This window comes from Podarcis cretensis, assembly GCF_951804945.1.
Source record: "Podarcis cretensis genome assembly, chromosome: 1".
Taxonomy (NCBI): Eukaryota; Metazoa; Chordata; class Lepidosauria; order Squamata; family Lacertidae; genus Podarcis; species Podarcis cretensis.
Window position 1 is genome coordinate 64,316,571 of NC_137170.1, and position 27,962 is coordinate 64,344,532.

The 27,962-nt window shown below is 42.5% G+C and overlaps 1 protein-coding gene and 1 long non-coding RNA gene across 3 annotated transcripts in view; one reads left to right on the forward strand and one right to left on the reverse strand.

The window, feature by feature from the left end:
• The window catches only part of LOC307216712, a 427,955-nt gene that overhangs the window by 392,751 nt on the left and 7,242 nt on the right, over positions 1-27,962 (reverse strand). The window lies entirely within an intron of this gene.
• BBOX1 (gamma-butyrobetaine hydroxylase 1) overlaps positions 4,508-27,962 on the forward strand; it is a 37,120-nt gene continuing 13,665 nt past the window's right edge. The window contains exons 1-3 of one of the 2 annotated variants that reach the window (XM_079969383.1): positions 4,508-4,715; positions 19,021-19,492; positions 19,967-20,081. In XM_079969383.1, coding sequence (XP_079825509.1) covers positions 19,094-19,492; positions 19,967-20,081 — 514 coding nt within the window. In that variant the 5' untranslated portion in view covers positions 4,508-4,715; positions 19,021-19,093. Of the gene's footprint in view, positions 4,716-9,646; positions 9,789-19,020; positions 19,493-19,966; positions 20,082-27,962 lie in introns of those variants that run through there. The other variant, XM_079969382.1, reaches the window with a different exon arrangement.

The window sequence follows — 27,962 nt, forward strand, 5'->3', positions numbered from 1 at the left end:
ACTTCCAAGCCAACCTGATCATAGTGTCATTCCATTGTTAGATCATATTGATATTAGGATCATGGTCTATAATCTTCTCAAGTTTACACAGAATAGAAAAGGGAGATGTAGAGATACCATACTTGGCAGTTGCTACCATTAAAATGACACAGTAAGGTGCATTATAGGTTAGAGAATTTCACACTCTCAAATACCTTCTTGGAAATGCCAATGACTTCATTGGGAAGCAGTAAATATATCTAACTGTGACATGTAGTTAGGAAAGAGCGCGATATAACTATGATGGCAGATTGCGAAGTAACATTCCAAAGAAAATGTCATATTGGTAATTTTCCTGTCCTTGTCATTCAGACCACTTCCAAACTTTTGTGGGAGGTGTCAATCAAATATGGACAAATTTAGGCTTCCTCAATGAAACTGGATTAAAGTGCTCATGTACTTTTGTGCAAGGAACACACTTTAAAAACATGGGAAATTTTGCAGTAAGGAAATTGATGGGAACATGCACTTGAAAGCTTAAGATAGTCAATTGCCAGGAAGTTGTATAACCTCTGTACAAACAAATCAGAATGCATGCTCAGTAAACAGACATCATTTATCCTCCATGCAAGCTTTGTGCAAACAAATCAGAATGAATGTTCAACAGAAATGTCATACTGTAAAAGAACAGGTGCATGAAATGAAAAATAAATTAGCTCTTTGCCCTCTTAAATCAGCAGCATGAAAAAGTCACAAGCATCAACATTTGATAAAACTCAGAGTGGATTTGTTTCTCAACAAAGGTTGTGAACTCACCAGAAAAAAAGGCCCTAGCAACTTGATCTACAGAAAGTAAAGCAGTGAGACCTTCTCAGCTGCCAATGTCTGCAGATCAAGCTACAATGGATGGTTGAAAGTTGCCAACCTTTAATTCCCAATGCCTTTCCTCAAGAACATTTCTGTCTAATGCCTCCTCCGTCTTATGTTACATACACAACAAGGAAGTGAGCAAAAACCCCAAGTTCATGTTTTAGAAGTTTTTAAAACAACTGATGTCCATTTAAAACCATGTCAGTGCCAACATAAGACCTAGGCACTTGCTCTGGGGTAATCACATTCTTTCCAGTGGAACGTACTCTGGAACAAATGCCATGAGCACTGCAGCTGTGTTTATTTTCACTGTTCAGGAGTGAACAGGCACTTTCCAGCCTTTCAAAGGAACAAAGCACTTTGAACATTCTAAACAAAGAGCTGGGGATCTTTATTGACTTCATGCTATCAAGCAGCATTGTACGGGACATATGTCTTTAAAGGACAAATTGGTTGGATGTTTTTAAATTTCACATATGAAAATGTCCATTGGCAAACAGAACAAAGTTGCCTTTTAACATCTGGGCATCAAGGATGGCAGCAGCTTTAATATTGGTGCTATTTAAAAAAAAAACATTTTAAAGCAGATGGGTTCAAATGCTAGTGGAGAAAGGGGGTGGAGAAACATCACCTTTAACATCTTTTGACAATAAGTGCCACGTCCTGTTTAAAGATTGTGATATAGTGAAAGCTAGTTTTCATCATTTCATACTATATCTGAGTCCTCATCTGTCTGCTTGATTTAAATGTGAGCCCCGATCCATCTACCACTCTTTACATTTTGCTATGCTCAAGGTGGCAGCCAAGACAGGCTTGGGGACTTCCCCTTGCCATCAGTGGGGACATGATGAATCCTTTGTTTGTTGGGAAATCTAGGTTCTTCATTTTTCTCCCTGCTGATTACCCTGTGTAATGGGATGACTAAGTCAGCCACAGCTCTACAGGTGGTAGGTTGGGGGGCGGAGGCGGAGGCGGAATGTCCTCAGAGGCTTGGCAATTGTACCTATCAAGGCACAGGATTTCACTTTTAAGTCAGGACAGAGGTGGTGATCTTATGAAGTTGCAAATGATTCAGTGCTCCCCTCCCCATTATTGTCACATAAATCCATATATCACACAAAACACATTGGGTTCCTCAAGTTTTCCTCCACATAAAGGTGCATTTCCATATTACTCTATCTGCATACTTAAAAGCAAAACGTGCATTGGGTTGTCACTGAAGTCATTCTGGGATCTGAAGACTCTTCTCCAGTAAGCAGTTCAACTTCAACTTTTTTGTGGCTTAGCCATTTTCATATTACAAGAAAGGCTTATGAACAGAATGCTCAAAAGCAAGCAGGGATGTTTTGTCAGGTGCTGCAAGAAATCATATTGAAGGCTGACTCAACCATACAGGCAATGTCCTAATGAATTAATGACCCATCAAAATTGTTACTAGCTTCAGATTAGTTATTTAACATGCAACGAAATCTTGTTGTCATTTTAAAAAATGCTTGGATGTCTAGAAAGGATCCCTATTCCTGGAAAGGTTGTCTGGAAAGGAATAGGTGTCTACTTAGAAAGCTAAACTGCAAATATATGTGTGTGTATCTATACATATACACGTGTGTGTGTGTGTGTCTATTTATCTAGCTAGCTAGCTAGCTACCCTCCCACTCCACATAGTTATAGTAAAATATGTTGTAAACCACTGGTCTTCAACTGGTAGATCAGTGGCATAGCTGTCAACTTTCCCCCTTTTTTAAGGGAAATTACCTTATTCTGAGGGACGCGGGTGGCGCTGTGGGTAAAAGCCTCAGCGCCTAGGGCTTGCCGATCGAAAGGTCGGCGGTTCAAATCCCCATGGCGGGGTGTGCTCCCACTGCTCGGTCCCAGCGCCTGCCAACCTAGCAGTTCGAAAGCACCCCCGGGTGCAAGTAGATAAATAGGGACCGCTTACTAGCGGGAAGGTAAACGGCGTTTCCGTGTGCGGCTCTGGCTCGCCACGCTGGCCACGTGACCCGGAAGTGTCTGCGGACAGCGCTGGCCCCCGGCCTCTTGAGTGAGATGGGCGCACAACCCCAGAGTCTGTCAAGACTGGCCCGTACGGGCAGGGGTACCTTTACCTTTACCTTATTCTGAATAGGATTCCTTCCAAGAAAAGGGAAAAGTTGACAGCTATGATCAGTGGGCTGTGGCCCGATGCGAGTTGGGTCACAACAGGAGCACTACTACCATGCAAGTATATGATAAAAGATTAAGAAATGGATCCCAAAATACATGTCTGGGTTAAAAGTGGGTCATCGGTCTGAAAAAGTTGTAGATACTTGTTCTAAACCATGTGCTACAGATTACATATCATTTACTGGGCAGTAAAAAGAGGCCCAAAATTCTGAATCTTATTAACTCTGTACAGTATTTTCATGCTGGGTTTTATGTGAGAACCTTATCTTTATTTTAACATCCCCTAAATGTCACTCCTGATTGGGGGGGGGTTATAACTCTTCCCATGACATCTAATTTTGAACTTTCTTTTACAACAAACATACTAAATACATACAAACAAACATACATACATATATTTTCATGCAGCTCTGAAGGATTATTAGTCTGTACAAATAGAAGCTATGATCTTGAACAATGAAGCAAGAGTGCTGTTCTTAAAGTCTGACAGATATGTCTGGTGTTTTTCAAACGGGAAAAATGTGCCTGGGCCTGAAGACAGTTAAAGAAAACTATTTCTTCAGTCTCTTTCCCTACTTTGATCTTTATTCAACCAAAGAAGAAAACGGGGGCTGAATTTATTTCTTGAAACATGGAGATACCTCATTTCCAAAAACTGTGGACCAGACAGTTTTTCAAGACTGCTTCATATATGGAAACCATTAATTCTGGGCAAGTTAAACACCATTGTTCCATAGATTTCAGGTAGAGAGAAATCAGTGGAGCTGATTGATATGTGCTTCACTTTGCTAGATTGTGGATACTGCAAACCTTCCCTGCAAATCTTGTCTTGTTCATCTGATTCTTATGCCATGGAAGTGCCTGAATAACTAATCTCCTCTTATTCTATTCCATATTACTGTGACAACATATGAATGTAGAAACTGCTTGGAAAAGGGAAGATCACAGAGCTAGAACCATAGCCGCATGCTAGCATTGCTGAGGGGAATGCCTTTGGCATGATACCTCCCATATGAGTCCTACATAAGCCAGGGAAAAGCATGGAATAGAGCTATACAGAAACAGCACCTACATATATCTCATAATTTAGCAAGTTCTTTATCTCTATTAGCCAAATCACTGCATAATTCAGTGATCACATAATCTTATGGTACTTTCCTAACACTTAACCAATTTTTGTTTGTTTTTAAAAACCTTTTTTCAAAGTTTCAAGATCCATCATATACAGAATAGTTTTAAAAAGGTCAACTGTAAGAATAATCATGCTCCAAAATGAATCCTTTGCTCATCCATGGCAACTGACTGCTTTACCAAAGCTGTTGCAACACTAGTGGACAATACTCAGGTGTGATTACAAAGCCAAGTTATTGTAAGATGGTTTTTCCATCCAAGTCTTCATATGAAACAATTTTCTTCTAAATGTGTCCCAGCAGGGTGGCACTTGTTCCTTTAGAAGCAGAACTTTCCGGCACAGTAAATTCCATCCAGTTGTGACCATGCAGGAGCACATTCTTAAGAAATGCCCTGTGTAGCAGATGATTAACATTAATCGCCTACTTATTTCTCCCATGGGACAGGTCACATGGACTAAGGCTCCTCTGTGACACATAACTCCAGATACAGCTGCAGCTTCTAGGTGGCAATTTTCATAATTTCCACAGCTTGAAAATGTGTGAGTGGGAAACTGAGGCAAGTAATGCCAGGTAAGTTGTCATGAGAGCCAGTGTGATATAGAGTGTCAGATAGGGACCAGAGCAGTACTCGCTAGCCTAGTGCCCTCCAGATGCCTTGGACTACATCCCCCATCAGTCCCACTCAACATATGCTAGCTGGGGCTAATGGCAGTTGCAGTCCAAAACATCTGGAGGACACAAAGTTGGGGAATGCTGGACTAGGGGAACTGTTTTCAGGTCCCTGCTCAGTCATGGCAGGGCCATGTCCATGCTTAATTTACTACTACATGGCATGCAACAGGGTGGTGCTGGGGAGAAGCCATGTGTACTGCCCTGAGACCCCTGAAGAAACAGCAGTATAAAAATATAATAAATAGTTGTTACATGCAACTGTAGCAGGCACATGGGACAAAACCTTATGTTGAAGCACTCCCGCTTAATTGGGTTGTTATGATGGCCAACGTGGGGCTGGATGGAATAAGTAAATTAACCTTTCTGTAAAATGATATTGTGACAGTAACAAAAACACGTAGTGCACTGTAAAGGAAACGAGTTCCAGATTTTCATTACACATTACTTTGGATATTTCTATTTTAAAGTTCCATTTTACAAGCATTCAGAAAATAGAAGGATAATGGTAATGAGTCATAGTTTTGCTGAGTTATTATGTAATCTAGAAAGGAGTGTGCTTTATTTCAGTTGGATAAGATTCTTTTCCACTTGGATCTCATGCAACACCCATTATACATTCCATAGGATGCATCAATCAAGCAAACACTGCTGACTTAAATTTGTTTCAGAATTACATATGCAGCTGCAGAAATGTTTAACTCCAAGATTTCTATCCTCACTCAATTCGTTTTCAAATATTTTCTTTCGTTTTTTCCCCAGAATTAATTACTACACTTTGAGAGTGTATTTCATGGGAATTTAAAATGAAATGCTGGCAATACTTCATTAGACTGGAATTGGTTGAAGTCTCTCCTTGCTGTTTCATTATCACTGTCTCCACCCCTATAAGTAGACAATTTGTGTAGTCTGTGTGCTATAGGAAGCATGGTATATAGAAAGGCAGGGCACTTCCATATGACCTGATTACTGAGCATTCATTCCGGTTTATTTGCTAGACTGGATGACACCGGCTACTTAATGAGCATTCATTCAGATTTGGTTGTGGGGAGGTTAGATGATGTTGCATCAAAGCAAGTGTTATCCCACATTTTCCAATGCATTTTGCCATCTATACTAGATGCCATCTAGACTTAGAGGGAATCCAGTCGGCATTCAGGCCTCATCATGGGACTGAAACTGCCTTGGTCGCACTGGTTGGTGATCTCCGGCGGGCTAGGGACAAAGGTGAGAGCTGTTTCCTAGTTCTGCTGGATCTCTCAGCGGCGTTTGATACCATCGACCATAACATCCTTCTGGACCGTCTTGAGGGGCTGGGAGCTGGGGGCACTGTCATACAGTGGTTCTGCTCCTTCCTCCTGGGCCATGTTCAGAAAGTGGTGGGGGGGATGAGTGTTCAGACCCCTGGGCTCTCACTTGTGGGGTGCCTCAGGGTTCTGTCCTCTCCCCCATGCTTTTCAACATCTATATGCAGCCGCTGGGAGAGATCATCAGGGGGTTTGGGCTGGGTGTTCATCAGTATGTGGATGATACCCAGCTCTACCTCTCTTTTAAATCAGAACCAGTGAAGGCGGTGAAGGTCCTGTGTGAGTATCTGGAGGCGGTTGGAGGATGGATTGCGGCTAACAGATTGAGGTTGAATCCTGACAAGACAGAAGTACTGTTTGTGGGGGGCAGGAGGCGGGCAGGTGTGGAGGATTCCCTGGTCCTGAATGGGGTAACTGTGCCCCTGAAGGACCAGGTGCGCAGCCTGGGAGTCATTTTGGACTCATAGCTGTCCATGGAGGCACAGGTCAAATGTGCCTGTTTACCAGCTCCATCTGGTACGAAGGCTGAGACCCTATCTGCCTGCGGACTGCCTTGCCAGAGTGGTGCATGCTCTGGTTATCTCCCGCTTGGACTACTGCAATGCGCTCTACGTGGGGCTACCTTTGAAGGTGACTACAACTAATCCAGAATGCGGCAGCTAGACTGGTGACTGGGAGCGGCTGCCGAGACCATATAACACCAGTCTTGAAAGACCTACATTGGCTCCCAGTACGTTTCCGAGCACAATTCAAAGTGTTGGTGCTGACCTTTAAAGCCCTAAACGGCCTCGGTCCAGTATGTCTGAAGGAGCGTCTCCACCCCCATCGCTCTACCCAGACACTGAGGTCCAGCACCGAGGGCCTTCTGGCGGTTCCCTCACTGCGAGAAGCCAAGTTACAGGGAACTAGGCAGAGGGCCTTCTTGGTAGTGGCACCCTCCCTGTGGAATGCCCTCCCACCAGATGTCAAAGAGAACAACTACCACCAGACTTTTAGAAGACATCTGAAGACAGCCCTGTTTAGGGAAGCTTTTAATGTTTGATGTATTACAGTAGTTTAATATTTTTTTTGGAAGCCACCCAGAGTGGCTGGGGAAGCCCAGCCAGATGGGCACGGTATGAATAATAAATTATTATTATTATTATTATTATTATTATTATTATTATTATTAGTGGGTGGTGCTGTTGTCTAAACCACTGAGCCTCTTGGGCTTGCCAATCAGAAGGTCAGCAGTTCAAATCCGTGTGGTGAGATGAGCACCTGTTGCTCTGTTCCAGCTTTTACCAACCTAGCAGTTTGAAAGCATACCAACGGAAATAGAAAAATATGTACCGCTGTGGTGGGGAGGTAAACGGCATTTCCATGCGCTCTAGCTTCTGCCATGTGTTGTTGCACCAGAAGCAGTTTAGTCATGCTGGTCACATGACCCAGAAAGCTGTCTGTGGACAAATGCCGGCTCCCTCAGCCTGAAGCGAGAGGAGCACCACACCCCACAATCACCTTTGACTGGACCTAACCATCCAGGGGTCTTTTACCTTTTATACCTATATATGACTTAGGCAAAGTCAACTTTCTTTATAAAGTTACCTTTTTTATATGTGACTTACAGAACAGAATTAAGACATATTATGAACAGATTACAGCACTGAGTCATATAGAATAGAGCTACCAATCCAAATATTTAATTTCCTATACGTAACAAAACTGAGTATGAATTAATTTTCCAGTCTTGTTGCCAAAATGGCTGTTAAAATCTAATTCACAAAACAGTCTTTTAAGTTCTCTACTACATCTGCTCCTGTTTCCATCAATCACACTACCCATTCTTAAATCCAAGTAAAATGTTGCAGTCTTTGATAAAGATGTTGGCTTGACAGTATTAAAACACTGGAGATATTCCATACGTTATTTCTGGTGTAACACTGATGAATAGGCTTTACACTTGGTGGTGTTGATACTTGGATCTTGATTTCACTACTTGCAACTCCACAGTGTGCTGTTCCTTAATTCTGCACTTATGCAAAGCCATAATAGTTTGTCTTATTGGCTGTGAAATCAACTAGTGTATGTCTGAGGAGCAATGAATTATGAATTTGCAAGAGCTGAACATTGAATTGCAAAGTCGTGCAATTACCAGTTTCTTTATCTTGGCTGTATTGTGTTAAAAAGAGAAGACAAGTTTTTGCACTTTCCAATTTTGTGACATCTACTGGAGATTTGCGCTGCACATCTATAGCTCTACTATATGAACTTAGGCTAGATTATGGCTGAATGCTAGGAGAAACTTCTTCGTGGAAAACAACTGAACAATAGAACCTAGGGATCTTATTGGTTATCGTCATTACATATCTTCAAGCTGAGTAGATGGTCATCTGTGGGGGTTGTTCTAGTTCTGGATTACCTTCCTCTAGCAGGGGGCTAGAGTGAGTAGCCTAGAAGGCTCTGAAATTCTACATAGAAATTACATTGGAAATTTAGATCCTATATAGTTAAACACATGGTGCAATCTGAATACAGGTATAAAGACATAACAAGAGAAAGTTGTAGAGGTTGCCTCTGCTACTGGGAAGTATAGCAGTGGGTGGGTGGGGGGGTAATCAGCCTTCCATGTTGTGAGCTGCGCCTTGCCTCTGAGCACTACAGCAGACCCAATTCTCCCTTTCCAGAGGAAAAGTGAGAGGGCAGCTGTTCCCTGCAATCATTTTATGCTCCCGACATTCACAGGTCTGTTCAGTGCCACCCAGAATGAGATGAGGTGCTCTTGCTGTACAAAGGGGGGGGGAACCTTCCCAAGGCCAAATCCTAAGCCTCTCTATCTGGCTCTCCACACACCCCTCTCCCTGTTTGCTTGAACGGGATGGATTCTTGCTTGTCCAGAAACAGAAGGGTGTGGGTGTAAAACCAGTCTATTGTACAGAGATGAAAATGGCCCTTTTACTTTATTTATTACATTTACATCCTACCTCTTTCTCCAATGAGCTCAAGGTGGTCTCATGGCTTTCCCTTCCCCATTTTATCTTCGCAAACAAACCCTGCCAGGCAGATTAAGCAGAGGGGCAGCGACTGGCTCAAGGTCACCCCACGGCCTAGTGGGGATCCCAGATCCTAATCCGATGCTCTAACCACTACACCACCCTGCCACTCTCTTTTTTTGCCTCTGGCGCCACCCACCACTGGTATATGGCCCGAGGAAGGTTGCTTAGAAGGCAATGCGGCCCCGGGGGCTGAAAAGCCCTCTCAAGGAACGGGGAGATTCCTATTCCTCCAGCCGGTCGCACGCGGGCTTTCCTGGCTCGCGGGATGCGGCCTCGAAGGGTGTCTATCTTTAACTCTATCGTTGCTGACGGCACCTCCTTCCAAGCAACAGGTTTGGGGGCAGCACTAAAAATATATCCCGGCATGCCCTGCGCTTTGAGTGTCTCTCTCCGGCGCGCATACCTTCACAAACGAGAAGGGGTGCGTGCGCGCGCGCGCGCGCAACTGAATCACCGCCTACCGCCTTTGCAGCTGCTCTTTGAGGGCGAGCCGGCGAACTGACCTTCGCCTCCTCTGCCGCGGCTTGCTTGCTTGCCTGCCTGCCTGCGCCGTTCCTTCCCTGCCTCGGCCGAAGCCGGCGGCGGTGGGAGGACCCAGTTGGCCGGCTTTGCCCAGCTGTAGCGCCAGGCAGGTAAGGAGCCCTCCCACCCGCCGCAGCCCGCGCGCGCTGTTTGGAAAGCTCAGCCTGTGGCTCGGGAGGCCGAAGGTGGCTGCGTCGCCGCTGGCAGGCGCTTTCGGGCAGAGTTCATGGGTGGCTCCTCCTTTTTGGCCTCGTCGCGGGTGGGGGGAGGGAGGGAGGGAGAGAGGAGGATCCTATTCCTCAACTGCTTGCTAGCACGGTCCTCTCCGAAAGTTACCGTAACTCGGCGGCAAGTCCTGCAGAATTCAGCGGGGACCTATTCCCAAATAAAGTGCAGTCTTAACTCCTGCGAAAGGGGTGGGGGAACCAGTGGAAACCCCCACCACCCCCACTATTGGGTTCTTTCGGGGGCATCGGGACCTGCATGTAGAGGAAAACCTTGTACAACATACCTTGTAGAAAAGCTACTGAGGAGATAGGAACCTCCCATGGGTGAGCCTGGGCTGAGGCAGCCATGGGCATTTCCCTGGTACAAACCCACTCCATATACAGAGGGAGCCGTAGAAGAGGCATGGGGTGGCGCAAAATGTTGCAAATGGAGTGTGCATGCTTAGGGGCCTGGCCAGCTTCCAACCTTGCCTTTTATCACACACCATTACGTTCCCCCCTTTTCCATTCCCCCTGTCCTAGTCAGCCAGCCCATACAAAACTTTTTCAGTACTTTCTGTTCTGCTTTTGGGTGTCCCCCCCTTCCACACTTAGGTTCCTCAGTGCCCCTCCCTTTTTTGCACTTACGCAAACTTTTGGGCTGTCCCAGACTTGATGCTACTTGTGTGCAGGTGCATAAGGAACCACACTATGTGAACATATTTGCATTCAGTAAGCAAGATGATAGGAAGCAAGTGAGTCATTTTCAGACTAAAACAATGATTCCCGTATTCAGGCTTATGCTGCACGTATGTGGTGTATGGTAAACGCCTCTCCATTTTGCACAATGATGCAGGTAGCCAAATGACCCTTGTGCAAGAGAGCCATATGGTATGATAGCTGTGGGAAATGGTGGGGCCTTGTTTTCATGTGTGTTTGTTTTGAATCATTGTCATGGATCCAACCTGGAACATGCAATGCAATTATAAATAACAGTGCAATCCAAACCCAAGACCTGTCAGGATGAGCAAGTTTGGAAAAGGTGGATCTTCAGCTGTCCTGGCTCAGCTACGCCAGCATAACTCACCCATCCCAACTCTGCCAGGGATACAACTGTGTATCTCCCTCAGTCTGGCTGAGCTGGGTCTCAGCCAACGGAACTTAAGCCACCAGAGCACATGCCAGTGTAAGTTCCCCAATACAAGTGTTTCAGAGTTGTGGACAGGACAAGGAGAGACTTTTGGCAGTGTACATTTCACCTGGTTTGCCAGGTCATGTAACTGATCTGTGAAAGGTTTTTTGAGAAATGTGTAGGTCAAAATTATTTCACTGCAGGGATGCTGACTTAACTTGAACTGGTGTCTGTCCCGCCAGCTTCCTGTACTTAAGATTGCACTATAAATGAACATCTTCAAGTAGCTTTTCTTCACCTCTCAGGAATCTCATCATTTCAGTTACTGAGAATCAGAGATCAAGGCTTCCAGGTCATAAGGTATGACTTCTAATCAAATTTGAGCAAGCCCTCTGCACCTCTCAAATTATAAATTAAATTTAGGATTCTGAAATGCTTCTTTGAGGTCGGGGCATCACTACCGCTAGCCCACCACAACATCTCAACACTAGATGTTTGTGGCAGTTCAGAATTTTCTCCTGTGCCTGAAACAGCATTAGCATCTTACAGAGCTCTTCCTTAGCACTGAATTGGGTAGAAATATGGCAGGACTGGGAACAAGCTGTCTGTGTCAGGTCTTAAAAACTTTCCAGCCACCATGAATTCATCTATTCCTTGGTAAACATGGTTATCAGAATAAAATGCATGGAATGTGTTTACTGCCGGTTATGTTTTAATATGAAGGGATTTCTCGTAGACTCTGGGTTTGGTGTCTTCTTAGGACGAGAGGTTGTTTAAGGTGAGTTCTTTACAAAGTGAGGTTGTGATGCACAACCCTTTTACTCAACAGGAATCCTGCCAATGTCTATGTTAGTGTTCCAGAATAAGTGGGCTGGAGCTTGCATTATATCCATACAGGATATTACTAGGATCACGGGGTATTTAGCACATTTTCACCCAATGTACATTACCTAATTTGTTTCCATATCATTGCAACAAGACACTACAGGATACATATGGATTGTGGCTATAATGTTACATTTACTCAGCTTCAAACACCGGGGATGGTAGCACACTTGATCCGAATTAAATGGTAATGTGTACATAGCCTAAGTTTCTCTTCCAAAAACTTTTAATGAAAGAGAATTGTAACTGGCTTTGTAATACAGAGATTTTTCTTTTTCCTGACCTCATCAGCAGTTGGCTAATCCCCTAGAATGCAATAATTTGGTTTATTTGTATTTAACTACAGAGTTACTGGTAATAAAATTACCCATCCTTTTAACAAAACTAACCCTTCTCTGATCTCTTATATAAAAGAATATTTGACAGGGTTGCTTCTACATATCCCAGGCATAGGTGGTCTTCCAGGTCAGTATGGTTTTAATCTAGTAAAAGTATGAAATACTGTAATAGCGCAAGTGTGCCAAATATTGCCTTGTAAAGAAGGAATACTTAAAGCATATTTCAGCTAGACATTTTAAATCTCACCTCATATATTTTGAACTCCCACTTCCTTTAATGGTCAGATCTTGGCATCCTTGCTTTCTCCCCATACCCCCCTCCCGGTCCTCTTTCTTCTAATTTTACTTTGGGATGAATTTAATGTAGTGCTATGGCAGTTGTTCCATCAGCTTGCCAGGCAGAACACCACCCCCATGCTGTGCTGGGGGTTCTCCCACCCCCACCCTGTGCCAATTGTGGGGGGTGCAGGGGAAGGAAAGGGGAAGAAAACCCTGTTGCACCAGTGCATGCCCTTGTGTGGGCTTCCACTAGTAGGACTAGTTAGGTGAAGCGTGCTCTTTGTGTTTAAGGCACATTTTGCTATGCCTGGTTCTAGGACTGAAATAGGCTTGGTTGCTTTGGTGGGTGGAACTAGAGTCCAGAACTAGGCAAGAGGAGTGTGACCCTGTTGGTTCTGCTGTCTTTCGATACCATCAACTGAATGCTTACATGAGCGTGTTTCAGTGATGCAAAACATCTTTACTGCTTGGATGCACGACCATTCTTTTCTGTAAGCTTGCAAAGTTTATCTTTTCAGCCTTTAATCATTCAAAAGAGGTAATAAAAATACCTTGTGTGATCATTCATAAGGGATCGAAATAATACTGTTGGAAGTTGAATGGTGTGGTGATTTGGGTGTTTATATGTGCAATCCAATCTCACGGGTATTGCTAAAATATGCATTAAAAGGCAGAGTTATAGGACTACTTTTCAAGTTTCTTTCTAAACTTTTGACATCACATTGTCACAGTGGGGCACATATAGGAGCAATCAATAAAACTTTTAAAAAGGAATTGGGAGCCCCCAAAGATCCTTTTGGCATAGGGGTGTCACAGTCGGTGACCCATTGGAACAGTAAAAAAAATTAAAAATCCTTTTTTAAACTTCTTTTTTAAATGACAGATTTGGGAGGGAGACTGAAAACACTGGGGGCCGTATGTTTGGCACAGGCTTCAGGTTAGATATTCCTGTGCTAGAGTGACCTCGGTGAGTGTGTCTGTTTTATATGTATCATTATAGGCCACCCCCATCTCTGTTGAGTGGTAGCAAGATTCCAGGGGTCATGGCTCCTAACCAGAGTTGTGTATCCATTGGGAAATCAAAGCACAGCAGAGAGTAGTGTCTTTAAAAAATATGGTTTATATATATTTACACCTGAATGTTGGTATGGGGGTTGCAGAATATCACATCCCAAGAGTGTCTCTCATTGCTCCTCTCATAGCTTCAGTAAGCTTGGTTCCAAAGCATCAGCCAGCCATAGCCCCTGGTCTCCTGGTGCAGCCTATCTCAGCCAGCATGCGTGTTTTGCCTGCTTCCTCCTTCTTCACAGCAGCCTTTGCAGAGAACAATTCCTTCCCTTCAGCTTCAAGCATCCTCTCCCTGTTGCCCTGGCAACCTCTGTTTCAAAAGTCTCCTTCAAAAGGCACTTTTTCCTGTGGTGACATCTCACCCCCTGTAATCCAGGCAGCCTGATGCTGAATCTCTCACCTTTTGTCCAGGTAATGATTCTGTTATTACCTGTCATTGTTCTTGAATGGCACCTCTCTAAACCCAGCTCCTAAGGAAGCTGGTTTGACTAACTTTTTAAGGCCTTGCTAAATCCATTGATCAAACCCCACATTTACTAATTTCAGAAATTATGGGGATAACCTTGCACCCAGGAATTTGAGGGAATCCTTGCCCCCTTGCAAACCCGTAACAGTACAGTTTTACCTTGGAAGTCAAACGGAATCTGTTCTGGAAGTCTGTTCGACTTCCAAAATGTTCGGAAACCAAACCATGGCTTAAGATTGGCTGCAGGAAGCTCCTGCAGCCAATTAGAAGCCACAGAAACCCCGTCGGACATTTGTGTTCCAAAGAATGTTCACAAACCAGAACACTCACTTCCGGGTTTGTGGTATTTGGGAGCCAAAATGCCCAAGTACCAAGGCGTTCAGGATCCAAGGTACAACTGTATTTTAAGTAATTGAAACAAACAGTTTAGAACTGCCAAGTTTGACTAAGATATTGACAGCCCCATTCATTTGCAATTGACACCCATTTATTGCTACTAATGAATTTAAGAAATGGAAAATTTTCTGCAGGAAAAATTCCCAATTCCACATCACTGCTCCTTCTCTCTTTATGGACCCTGAGGCTAAATGTACTGTTATTTTTTAGTGAGTAGCTGATCAGGATTTGGACTGTGGATAAAGGGATTAAAACAACAACAACCCCTCCAAAATTGGCATGCCCCCCCCAAAGCTACCTGAATAAGAGCTGCTAATGAAACTTTGTGATACTATCCCATCCATCCCTCATCTGCAAAGATCATCCTTTGCATACCTGCAAGCAGCTGTCCTTATTCCTTGGAAATAAGCTACAGCACCAGGATTGGAAATAAAGAAGAAAAAGAAGAAGAAGAAGAAGAAGAAGAAGAAGAAGAAGAAGAAGAAGAAGAAGAGTAGTAGTAGTAGTAGTAGTAGTAGTTTGGATTTGATATCCCGCTTTATCACTTCCCGAAGAAGACTCAAAGCAGCTAACATTCTCCTTTCCCTTCCTTCCCCACAACAAACACTCTGTGAGGTGAGTGGGGCTGAGAGACTTCAGAGAAGTGTGACTAGCCCAAGGTCACCCAGCAGGTGCATGTGGAGGAGCGGAGACACGAACCCGGTTCCCCAGATTACGAGACTACCGCTCTTAACCACTACACCACACTGGAGAATTAAATGTGTTGGTTTATTTGAAACTGCCATTAGTTGAAGCTAGTTCATGTGTCTGGTGTAGATTAATTTTGTTCTGAGCATTTGCTTTGCGTCAAATAGACAAGGAAGGTGGGTGGATCATTAATTGCTTGCCCCACTTAAAAGGATTTAAATTTTTGTGCAACGATTTGAAGCAGGATTATGGTAAAGTATGAAAATATGTACTTGCGGTCTGCTTCAAATGTAACTATCTAAGCATCAGTGAATATTTTAAGAATTTATAGCCTGGTAAACATGTAATATAAAATTCCGTCACGAATTATCTTCTTGCTGTGTGATGAGCCATTCTTCAGCTGGAATAAATCAATGGTTTTCCTTTGATGTTCACTCCGCCCAGTTTCAGTGGAAGACACAATAGAAATGTGGTCCAGAGAGCTGGATTTTATTCCTTTTCACAGCTGCAAAAATGTCAATATTTTTTGGACTAGTTACATGTACAAGGATGCTCCTGCCTTGGTATTTCTGCCACAAATAAAAAGCTGAAACGTGGTATACTCCTAGGTCCACGTCTATTGCAAAGGTCTGGAAACAAAGCATTTTAAAGACTTTTGCTTGGTAACGCGACCCTTCAAGCCTCGTTATCAGGCCCTTGGGACTCTTCCCCCGGCTTCGTCTCTTCAGCCACAGCCCCTCTTCCCATGACATACCCTTCATTGTCCTTGCTTTGCACTCTTCTTGAGTGTGGTTTTTTTTGTATGGCTGATGTGTGTCCTAGAAATTCTGATAATGCCTCTTGCTTCCCTGGATGGAGGCTAGAAAGTGGCATGTAGGTGTATGGAAACTAGCCTACTGTACAAAGATAAAATTTACATTCATTGCTCCACCTCCTTTAGCCTCTGGCCCCACCCAGCTTTGGCATGTGTCCACCCAGAAGGGAATGTGACATTCAAGCTGAAAAAGTTTCCTCACCCCCGCAGTAGAAGTTGGGATTCTTCGGTCACTACAAACTGAAGCACAGAGGTGCGAAACGTGAAAGTAGAGAAGGCCTGGGAGGTTGGAGAAGCAGCATACAGGGATCCCAAGAGGCTAAAAGAAGGAAGGGGAAATAGGCAGTTATGTTGAGTAGTCATTGGAGGAGAAGGAAGCAGTATATTGGGAAACACAAGGGGAGCAGAGAAAGCAAAGGCCTGGAGAAAAGAGGCAGAGATAGAGATTTGGTTTGGCAAGGCTGAGTGAAAAGGTGGGTTTGGGGGTATTGCCCAGGACCTAAGGACATGCAGGGCACTATGCTGCTGTGAAAAGGTAGCTGAGGATCTTAGACAATGGCCCTGATCCAGTGAACCCCTTGTGCACACACAAAATGGCCCCTACATACCACAAGATGGTGGTTGTTTTGGTATTGTGAAAAGGTATTTTCTCCATTAGGAACATAGGAAGCTGCCATGTTCTATCTTGCTCAGGCCACAAAAAGTTGAAGATGACTGGACTGAGCTGGCTTAGGGTTTCAGATGGGAACAACAGCAAAAAGAATCAACCAGGTGCAATGCTTCATCCCAGGGAGAGCACAGATATTAGCGCATATTTTCCCTGTTATGGAACGATGCGGGTAAACAACATGCCACTTACATGCAGTCAGCAGTTCTCTTTTGCGGCTTGCAGTGATAAGCATGAAAAATTAAAGTTATTGGCTCCGACAGGCTGCATGACCATGAGGCCAATAGGAATGTACATTTATTATGTTTTCAGATCTCATCATTCTTAAGCTTTTCTCTCTCCCCGGCCCCATCCTTTAGTTTTGGCAGCTCCTGGTCACCCCAGCTAACTGGGGTAAGGGGATACTGGAAAGTTCAACCTTGTGATTTTTCCAGGAAAAAATGGTTCTTCCTTTGAACCTTAGACAGACTAGCATTATAAATGTGTGTTCCCCCATCTGTTATTAATTGAGAAACCAGCAGCAGGAGAGAGTTGCCAGCCATCTGGAAAACTATGGACCTGACTGGTTTTGAGGCTTTTGCTGCTGCCACTGCAATCCCCCAGTTGTAGGGTGAGAGGAGTGAAAGTTGGTTTCCTTGCCCTGTTTTCCATTCATTCCCCCCCTCAATATAGGTATTGCTATTGTTTTTGTCAGGGGAGTCTCTGAAGCAGCAGTGATGTGTGTAGCTCCGTGCTGCTGCATGCCATGTGTGTTTGTTGTCTCCTAGCCTGGGCTACTCTATTGAAAAAAGCAAAGAGGTGCCCAGATGGTCAGCTCCTTCCCTTGCTCCAACCTACTGACTGCCAGCCACAGGTGCCTGAAGTAGGCAGAAGCAGCTGCTGCCAAATTGAGGATGAGAGCATCCTTTATTCATGTGTGCATCTGCATGGTCCTTGCCTATGTGCATATGAAAGGGAGGAATAGAGTGTCTATGTGTGCATGTTTTGACTACCTGTTCATCCATATGGAAGGACATGTGTACAAGGGGATTGTTTTCTGGATGCTTAATATATTGACTATAATAATAGTAGTATAATTGTAATATACTATAATAATATATTATGTGGTTACGTTGTGGTGTTGCAAGGAAAAACATAAGTAGACCTTCTTATCCCAGTCTGCATCTGAATTGGAATTGGAATTGTTTTGATGTGTGTGTTTTATTGTTGATGTTTTTGTTGCTAATCACTTTGGGATGTTTCATGGGAAGTGATTCATAAATGAGATGAAATAAATGAATATATAAAGTCGATTGTGACCACTTCTTGAGCGAATCCATGCTTTTAAACCATTTCATAAGGCAGTCTGCGCCAACCTGTTTCCCCTCCAGCTGTTGTAGACTCCAGCTGTGCTGGCTGGAGCTGTTGGAAGTTGTAGCCTTCTGCAGATGGAGGTCAGCAGGTCAGCAGAGGCTGTCATAAGGGATGGCTGAAATGGCATGTTCACCGTGACCCTGGCCACAAGCACTTGGATGATGCTTCATGAGATTGGATTGCTTTCGCATCTCAAAAATGAATCTGTCTGTGTATCTGTAAGCTCACAGAAGCACTATTAATTGTGGCTTTGCAAGTGGGTAAATTTAACTTCCGTAATGGTGTTAGGAGTGAAAGCACCTATAGACAAATGTGTTGCTGGTTAAGAATTCCTCTGAGCAGCAATAGGAGGAATTCATTGTTGTACTAAGCCTATATTGATCAATCAGAGCAAACATTTCAGATTATCTCCCTTCTCTTACCCCTGTGTGTTACTCCCCATGAGTTCTCTCCACCCCACACCCTAAGACAATTTCAGGGGCACAGGAGGAAGAGAGGAAAGAAAGCCCATTGTGCAAGTGGAAGTCCTAGAATAGGGCTTTGGCTGACATGGCTCATTAGTTGAATCTCACCCACTATAAACAGAGCCTCATTTTCTAAGGTTCAAATGCAGTATCTGTAGATCTGTGAGAGAAAAGTGGTTGCAACAGATCATTGAGGGACCCACACTTGCCAGATGTGTCAGCTGATCCAATATTATGGGCATGGAGAGGAACCAATGGGTGCAAGTTATTTCTTTTGGAACAGCCAATAATATTTCCTTTAAAATTGTTTGGGATTGCAACATCTGCTGCTCTCCAAAACCATGGTTCTGTCAGACTTTTTGTATTGGGGTCCAAATTTTGAGGCATACAGTACAAAGCTAAAACTTTTTTCTTTCTCCCCCCCCCCAAAAAAAACCACACACTTGCTCAGAACTTCAAGGGGGTTGGGGGAAATGGAGACATTATGTGCCAGAATGAAAGGGTGACAGGGACCAGAAGTAACATTCTTTTGAACAGAATCCCTTTTCTTCCTTCTTGCCTTTCATCAGTATGCTTTATTCTTACAGTACTGACCTGGAGAGAGATTTCACAGGGTGAAAAGGCCTTTCTGTACTGAAGATCAAACAAGGAAAAGGAAAGATGTGGACTTCAATCGCTAAATACTTGTTAAGAACCAAAGTCCACCAAGACTGTTCTCGAACTCTGCTGCAAGCACAAAACGGCAAGCACAGCCATCAAAAACATTTCTCCCTGAGCAGGAGGCCTTGGCAGCATTCAATGCCGGGGACAACGCAGACGGCTCAGGCCTTCAACACGAGTGCAGCCATCCATAAAGTGGAAGCTCTGGAGGCAAATCAGTTTATCTGTGTCCACTGGGAAGATGGGAGCAAGAGCCTTTACCCTTCTGTGTGGCTGCGAGACAATTGCCAGTGCCCCGAGTGCTTCCTGCACTCTGCTAAAGCACGCAAACTGCTTCTTGAAAATCTGGATGTCAATGTTGGGGCCAAGAATGTCACTTTGGCACAGAGGGAGAAAAAGGTAATGTGTGTGTGTGTGTGTGTGTGTGTGTGAGAGAGAGAGAGAGAGAGAGAGAGAGAGAGAGAAGCTGTTTTCATATAATATATTAATCTCCATATGTAGAACCATTTTGTTGCAGTGATTTAATGCTGCTTACCTGGGAATAAGCCTCACTGAACACAGTGGGACTTAGTTTTGAATAAGCATGCATAGCATTGCACTATACAAACTCTTCAGAGTGAAAGAGGTTATTAGGCAGCAATCCTAAGCACACTTACTAGGGAGAAAGGCCTGCTAAATTAATGGAACCACCTTCCAATTAAACATGTGTAGGATTGCACACACATAACAAGACCACATGCCAGTTGCTTTCATTATGAGTTAGAAGTCCAATCCAACAAAACAAAGAAGAAAAAACAGCAAAGCAAATAAAATGCTTCTTGGATTATTCTGGTCTGCTTTCAATGTATGTCTCTTTCTGTTTTGTGGACTAAGGTATGCATTGTATGGCCAGATGACCACACCAGTGAATTTGAGGCTGAATGGTTGAAGAAGAGATGTTTTTCTGAACAAGCAAGAGCAAAAATGCAGGAAGAATTATTTCTATCAGGTAGAGATTCGTACCATTTCTGTAGTAAATGCACTAAGGGAACCCCATTCTCAATTGATCTGGAATCCATTTTTAATAACAACAGAATTTTATATATGAGTGATAAAGGGCGTCACATATTTTATCTAACTTGATCATTCCTCCTATCTTTTTCATCTAGTATTTAACCAAGGGACTGCATTGTGCACTTTATTATACACAGAGAGTTGGCTAGGATGTCATCATTATATGAATGTAACACGATTTATATATCACTTAATCAACGAAAACCTCTAGGCAGACTACATAAAATAGTGTTAGTACTGGAAATAAGCAAATTTCTCAGAAAAGTGCAAGGCTGCTGCTCTGGGCAGCGTGCACACACATTACGCAGAATTATGCTCCAATTAGTAAACAGATCCCATGCTGTTATTTGGAGGCAGTTCTGCATTCTTGTTTTGCTCAATCCTCAAAAGATGGGGGTGGGGAGGACTCGGAGAAAATACATAACACAGGAGCTATTTTGTTCCCCAGGCAGAGCTGTTCACAATTCAGAAATCTGGATTTCTCCTGAAAGAGATGAAGAAAACTGCTCATAAATGTTTTAATTGAATAATATAAACTGCCTCTGTTAGCCTGTGCATTAGCACAATGTTCTTGAAATGAGTTCCAGGAAAGGAAATCGTTGCTGAAAGGGATCAGCTTTTTGGAATTTTGCTCTGACTTTATACACAGATGGAAGCTTGAATTATGTAGTTCAAGGGAGATTTTTTTATTTTTTATTTTTTGTAAGATGGAGAGAACCAAAGACTTCTTGTCTCTTGGGAGTCACGGGGCCCTTCCTCTCCAGCCTTACATCACTGAATTTTGTCCGCTTACATAAACATAGAAAGAAGGTTACAGTATATTGTGTCTATACCGTCTGTACTGCATACATATGATACTCGGACAATGTAAAGGCATCTAAAAAGATAATAGAGTGGGAGAATCAAATGTCTGAATGCACTCCTCATATGAAAAACTCCCAATACATTCTCTTTTTTTAATGGTTAGACTACTGGGTAAAAGAGTTTTTCCGCTTAATATGCTAGTCTTTGCATGTCTACTTCAATCAGTATCAAGCTGATAGTGTCCAGAGGGGAAAACCTTGATATTATCAGTCCATCTAATGAATGACACATTCTTGAGAAATGTGAAAAGCGGTTATAGCTCATTGATAAGTCTATGGTCCATGCAGTCTCCTGGAAAGTGTGTGATCCTTTTCTTCATAGCACATAGATCTGTTTTTCATCAGCAGTGGTAAAAAAAATAATTTTGAAGGCATGAATGAGCACTATTGGACTTCCTTCTGAAATCTAAGCTATTAAAGTTTCCTGCAAATTGTATAAAAAATAAACAGGTTTTTTCCCCACTGCAACAATTTGAAGGCTGCTTTGGATGTGAGAAGTAAGCTTGTCAGAGCATTCCTGGCCTGTCTTTTTAGCATTTCTGAGCAACTCCATTGCCACAATTTGTAACCTTCAACCCTGTGCTACAGTAGCAACGTGGAAATTCTACTGATTGTGGTTAAGTAGTGGAAACAATATATGTACCATGATGAAATGGTAGAATAATGAATAATGTGAATGGGGTGGTTTACCAGCAGGGAACGCTGGCATGGAACACAGTCCCTGTTTAGAGCTGCTGCTTAATAGATTTTCAAGCTGCAGCTACTCTTGATTTTTTTTTTTTAATGGAATAATGTGCTCTCTTCATTGAAGGAAGGAAAATTGTTGAGATCAAATTCCACAGGCTGATGGATAGACAGGTCTGTTTGAGTATGGGAGAGGGTAATAATCAGGATTAGAATAGCAATCTTTTTTTTGGGGGGGGGGGAATTAAAAAGCAAAGTGTAAGCTGAGTTGACACAGCCCATGGGTGGTATACAATGCCAGTCATTAGATGCTTCATAAGTTAACAGAAACAAAAATTATCAGAACAATAATAAGTGGTGACTGCATATTTATGTGACACTATTTTCCACTTGTTATGCAAATCTGCAGACAAAGCTAACATAATTGTGTGTTTCTTTGCGAATGCAAACCATATTCCAGAAATCTTTCTTGGCGTCAGAAGATGGAATGCCCTTTTAATTTGGCATCTGTTTAAATACTCTGCTTCACCATCTATTGACTTGTGGCTGATTAGAGTATGAGATATGCTTTATATGGTGAAACTGGATAAGAGAAGGAAGACAAAAAGACAAAAAGTTTATTGAAAAATGAAGCTTATTTATTCAATATTGAAACAGTATAATACAGGATTCATTAAAGCCATACACTTTATTGAGGATATATCGTAATGTGTGTATAATGATATGTTTATCTGTTAGTTTACATTTAGTGTAAAGTTATATATTTATTTATTACCTTTCAAATGTATTTATTAACTATGCATATACATACATAAGGACTTCGTTTTTTGTAAATTCTTTAATTTCATTGCAGATAATAAACTTTTTAAATATTAATGATTTGGCAACAGTTTGAAGGGTAAAGTCAAATCCAGTCTGTCATTTAGAAAAGCCCTATGGCAGAATGGTGCATAGCTAGGCACAAATGCTGTTTTTCCAGCATTTAAGCATTTTAGAAAACACTTTATTGTTACATCTCATATACTGTTCTGTGGGACAAAGCTATTCTTTTGGACAGCCAGTTATTTCAACATTTTAGGGGAAGGCATGTTGTACATACTGCTTTGACCTGGTATTTCATAGAATCATAGAATCATAGAGTTGGAAGAGACCACAAGGACCATCGAGTCCAACCTCCTGCCAAGCAGGAAACACCATCAGAGCACTGAGTTATTTTCAATAAAAGTGTTTGTAAATCTGAAAGATAATCATCTTTAACGCTTTCCATGCTGGATGGTGAATTTCCATTCTCTAGAAGAATATCTGCAGAATTCTTATGTTCCTATGAACCCTGTCAGCCACTCTGGTGCTATCATGACTTTCTGTTGCATTCAGCCTGTATCTATGGAATTGGTTAACATTTGTCATTTGCCAGATTTTGAAGCGCTTGGCCCATTGAGGCATGCTGTTGAGACATTTTGTTTAGGCTAGCTACAATGGATGTTTATGTGAGCTGCGTTTTTTATTCTTCTCTGCTGTTGGAAAATAGCTGCAGATTCAACTATTATGATTTTTATTGTTGTTGATGTTTGTTCAAGATGTGCACCCATTTAGCAGCCTCCAGTCATCACTGTTCTGCTTTAATCTGGAAGTGGAATTGTAAGTCTGTTTCCTGACTTCTAACACTTTGCAGCCAAATGGACAGTCCCCTTTCTCCAGCCCCAACTGTTGTTGCTTTTTTGGAGGGGATGATATAATTTTGTTATACAATCTTCTTTCAATGTGCTTTCTGTGATGGTTATGCCTGCACTGCCATTGGGGGTGGGGCAGAAAATAAAAAAATACAGCAGTATCTGAAGCAGATACAAAAATAATGCTATTTCGAAAAGGAATGATTAAAGGTTCCTCAAGAGGAAAAACAGTTAACTGAGAAGCCAGAGGAATCAATACAGGCCAGAATGACAGTGCAAAAGGTCATCAACACTTGGGATCATAGAGTTAAAAAATGAAGTTGGATTTTCTGAAGTCTGGGAAAATGGAGGAGAAACACATGCGGATTCCCTGTTAAAAATGAGTGAACAAAGCCTGGTATATCACAGTCAGTGCTCAGTGTGAAAGCCTTTCAGTCACCAGTCAAGAAAACTATGCCCCCTTTTATAGAAACATTCTAAGCAATAATACATGAGTGTTAGAAATGGCATAATGGACATAATGATGTAACCACTTCTTCCCTCATTTCCAGGTAGTAATTTTTCATTTTGTAGAGCGCTTGCAAACAAAGAATGGCCAAGAAAATGAATACAACTTTACCCAAGTGTGGTGGTGGTAATAGTAGTAAGGTGAGGTGTTGAAAGACGGAGCTGTCTGTGCCATATAGCCAGGCCTGCCATCTCTAAACTAGCCTGCTACCCTCGGGTGCAGAGAATGGAAGCTAACCTGTTGTCGGTGTTAAAGTAATATTCAGCTACCAGTTGTCAGTTTCCGTACATGGATTAGTAGAAGAGGCCATCTTGTCTTTCACCTCAGGCCACAAAATGTATTGGGCTGGCCCCTTGTCAGTAGTGGAGAGGACTACAGATCTAAGCCTAACCAACTCTCCTTGTTACAATGGCTTTGTGGAAGAGACTTTGATCCAGCTAAGACTCCATCTCATGGAAGGAGAAAGGAGGTGATTTTCACTCATTCCTCTTTTCCCTGTAGCCACACACGCTCTTCTGGAGGGTCCTCAAGTGCTCTGGAGTAAGTCTTCCAGCAACTGTAGGGAGAAGGTGGAATCTATGAAAATAATTTCCTGTCCCACCAGCGGAAGCATCCCACTGAATGGGGTTCTGCTCCTGGGACCTCAGGAGCCAAATCAAATAAATAAGGGAAGACAAGAAAAACTGGAGAATAAAGCATACAGTGAAACCCATCAATTTTCACAGGACTTATGCATCAGGCAAACACATTTATCTTTTATTGGATTTGCTTTGTAATTTAATTATTACTGTCAGAATGGCTTAATCTGTGAAGCAACTTTCCGTTCCCCTCATGAAGAGCCATTCTTTGTTTATAATGAAGCAACCACGGTTTATTGAGTCCAGCACTAAGCAAAATGTGTGTTGGAGCAGATTTGCTAAGGAATTTAATAAGGTGTGATTACATTTCTCCTCAAGGACCACACTGTGTTTTCTTCGTTTTAGGAATATTTTGGGGGGAAATCAGCAACTTGTCAGTCAGGCCGCAGCTTCTTAGAAACACAAAGTCAGATAGAAGGATGGTTTGTGTGGATGGTTTACATTAGGATGTGTGCGTTGTGTTTCTTGGACTCTCCCTCTAACAGGCTTAAGCCAGAGGAATCAGACATGCTAGCTGTGGTTGGAAAGTGCAAACCTTGCAAATGGAGAAAATTGTTCTTACTACTTGCAGTCGTCTGCTCGGGGCAGCTTTTGCTGACTACACTGAGATGCATACCTGCCACAAGAAACAGCATGTGAAATAAATAACCAAGTTAACTTTAAAATCTTGAGTACCCACCACTTTTAAGTTTATGGTGGGCTCGAACAACGCCTGCAGAGTTATTGCTGCTGGTCTGTTTTCCCAAACAGAACTTGGATTTAATAGCTACGTTTAATAATTGAACTGGAGACCATTTTCTTCTGCCACAGCATTTGTAGATTTAGGAATGTTCTGCAGAAAAGGTCCAGCCACGTAGTTCAGCTGTGGATTTTCCACTTGTCTGTAGGTTGTCTTCTGAACATGCAAGCAGGGCAGAGAACTGGATTGAGGTTCCAAGGAGGTGGTTTGAGTGCATTGAGGGCTGATGGGTCTGGGTTTGGGGAAGATCCCAGGGCAGGCAAAGGGCTGAGAGAAGGTCCCTTGCCCCCAGAGCTTAGGAGTCAACTCCTAGGGGCCAAGATCCCTTTGCCCCCCCCCCATAAAATATTTGAGCCCTCCTACCCAAGTTGATGGATTTTGCCATTCAAATGGTATGTGTGCACCACATCTTGTGATTGATTGTGCAGGGCAGGCCTCCCCATATTTTATTCAAGTTGGCGCCCCTGCCCCAGAGCAAGGGGTAGGAGCTGGAGTAGGGAGTGGGAGGAGCCATTCACAGTAGGTTACGAACCACCACTCTGAGTTCTCACAAACTGTAACTTCTCAGTAGCAGTTGGAATGTTAAATGATGTCTTTCCTTGTTGTTTAGTTGAAGGAACTCACAGAATATCCTTAATTATTTAATCTTATTTGGCTTGGCAAGAGGAGAGTGATGATAACAAGCAGATAATATTCCACAAGGTGTTCGTATGTGCAGTGCAAACTCTGCTTTTTACCAGGGGATAATTATTAATTTTGTGATTAGAAAGGTTCTACTTTTAAGCAATTTTAAGCAGATGGTTCTTAGAGCCTTCCATTAGCTTTTCCACATGGCAGCTTGGAATAGCTATTTCAAAAGTGACAGCCATTGTCATTTAAGGGTTTTTTCTTTTCTTTCTTAATAATCCAGGGTAGTTTCCTACATCCTTGAAACACATTTTTTTCATTGTGGATCATCTGTTCAGTGACCAGCTCTGAGATGATCCTTTGGGAAATTTCCATGAATAGTGGGGTTGTTTTAATTAATTTCCTTTTCCTTAGTCTTTCATCTGCTTCAACTAGTTTAACTCAATAATTTTTTTTTACTTTTACAAGAAGCAGAAGACACCATTTTCATCCTTATTATTTTGCACGATATGACAGGGCAAGTGTTCATAAGCCTGGTTATGTGCCACACTCCCCGCCTGATACATATTCAGTAATTGCAAAAGAGAGGTCTATATGCATTGTGATGTATGCTCATAGAGCTTTTCCATGTGCGTGGGGGATCCTGGGCCAATCAGCATTTGCCCTGGGGACAGCCATAATAGTTAAATTATTATTATTTTTTTAAAAAAATATTTATTCAAGTTTTAAAGGTTACAAAAGGAAAAAAGAAAAAAAACACCAAATTAAGCAAAAAAAACACACACAAGACAATGCATCACAATAAGTAAAAACAAAAAAAGACAGAAAAATACAAACAATTAAAAAACACAAACCTTCCCATAACTTATCTTTCATTTGCTTGTTTCCTTGACCTCCTCGCACCTCCCTTTTTTGTATTCTAGTTCAGTTGGATATTTCAGCAAATCCTTTCCATCTTTGTTTTTATCCTAATAATTTATCTTAATATACTGTAATTTTACATTCTCTTCTTTCACCAATTAACAATCCATTTTTACTTAATCCTTTATAACATTTCTGCTAAAACCACATAACTTCATTCCAACATCCTTCTAACATTCCTTAATTTTACAATGTTTCTGTAGGTAAACTTTAAATTTCTTCCAATCTTCTCATAATAGTTAAATTAAATGGTCTTGAAAGACCTACATTGGCTCCCAGTACATTTCCAAGCACAATTCAGAGTGCTGGTGCTGACCTTTTAAGCCCTAAACAACCTCAGCCCAGTATACCTGAAGGAGCATCTCCACCCCCATCATCCTCCCTGGACATTGAGGTCCAGCGCTGAGGGCCTTCAGGAGGTTCCCTCACTGTGAGAAGCCAAGTTACAGGGAACCAGGCAGAGGGCCTTTTTGGTAGTGGCGCTTGCCCTGTGGAAGGCCCTCCCATCATTTAGAAGACATCTGAAGGCAGCCCTGTTTAGGGAAGTTTTTAGTGACTGATGTTTTAATGTATTTTTAATTTTTGTTGGAAGCAGCCCAGAGTGGCTGGGGAAACCCAGACAGATGGATGGAATATAACATTCATGTATAAAGAAGGAGGTGGGAGTGCAAGTCAGGGGAGTGAATCGCTCACCTCATACTTTCCCGCCAGTCTGCCATGCAAGCCTTTTCCTCCCAATCAAGATCAGTTCTGGTATCAGAGAAGAGGTGTTTGGGCTTGACAAACCATGAGGAGACTGCACAACGGGAGTGGGGAGAGTCCATGTGCTTTGATTTCGCTGTAAATGGAGAATGGCTTAATCTTCACCCAATGCGTGACTAAAGCAACTATAACTGCCCTGCCATGTCTTAATTTCTCCTTCATTTCTCCTGAAGACCAGTAGGAAATATGTTTCCCCTGTCATAATCTAACTGCTTAGCAATCAAGTAATTGGCAAAGGATGCTTAGCAAGTTTCCTTGGCTACCTGAATTTATTATAGAGAAAAATTTCCAATGAAGTCAAGTCATTTGGGTGGTCTGTATGTACTTATGTGCTGGCACACCCACACACATTGTGCTCATAATTAGTTTGTTTGCTTCTGTTGGGTCTGTGTATCTTTGCTTGC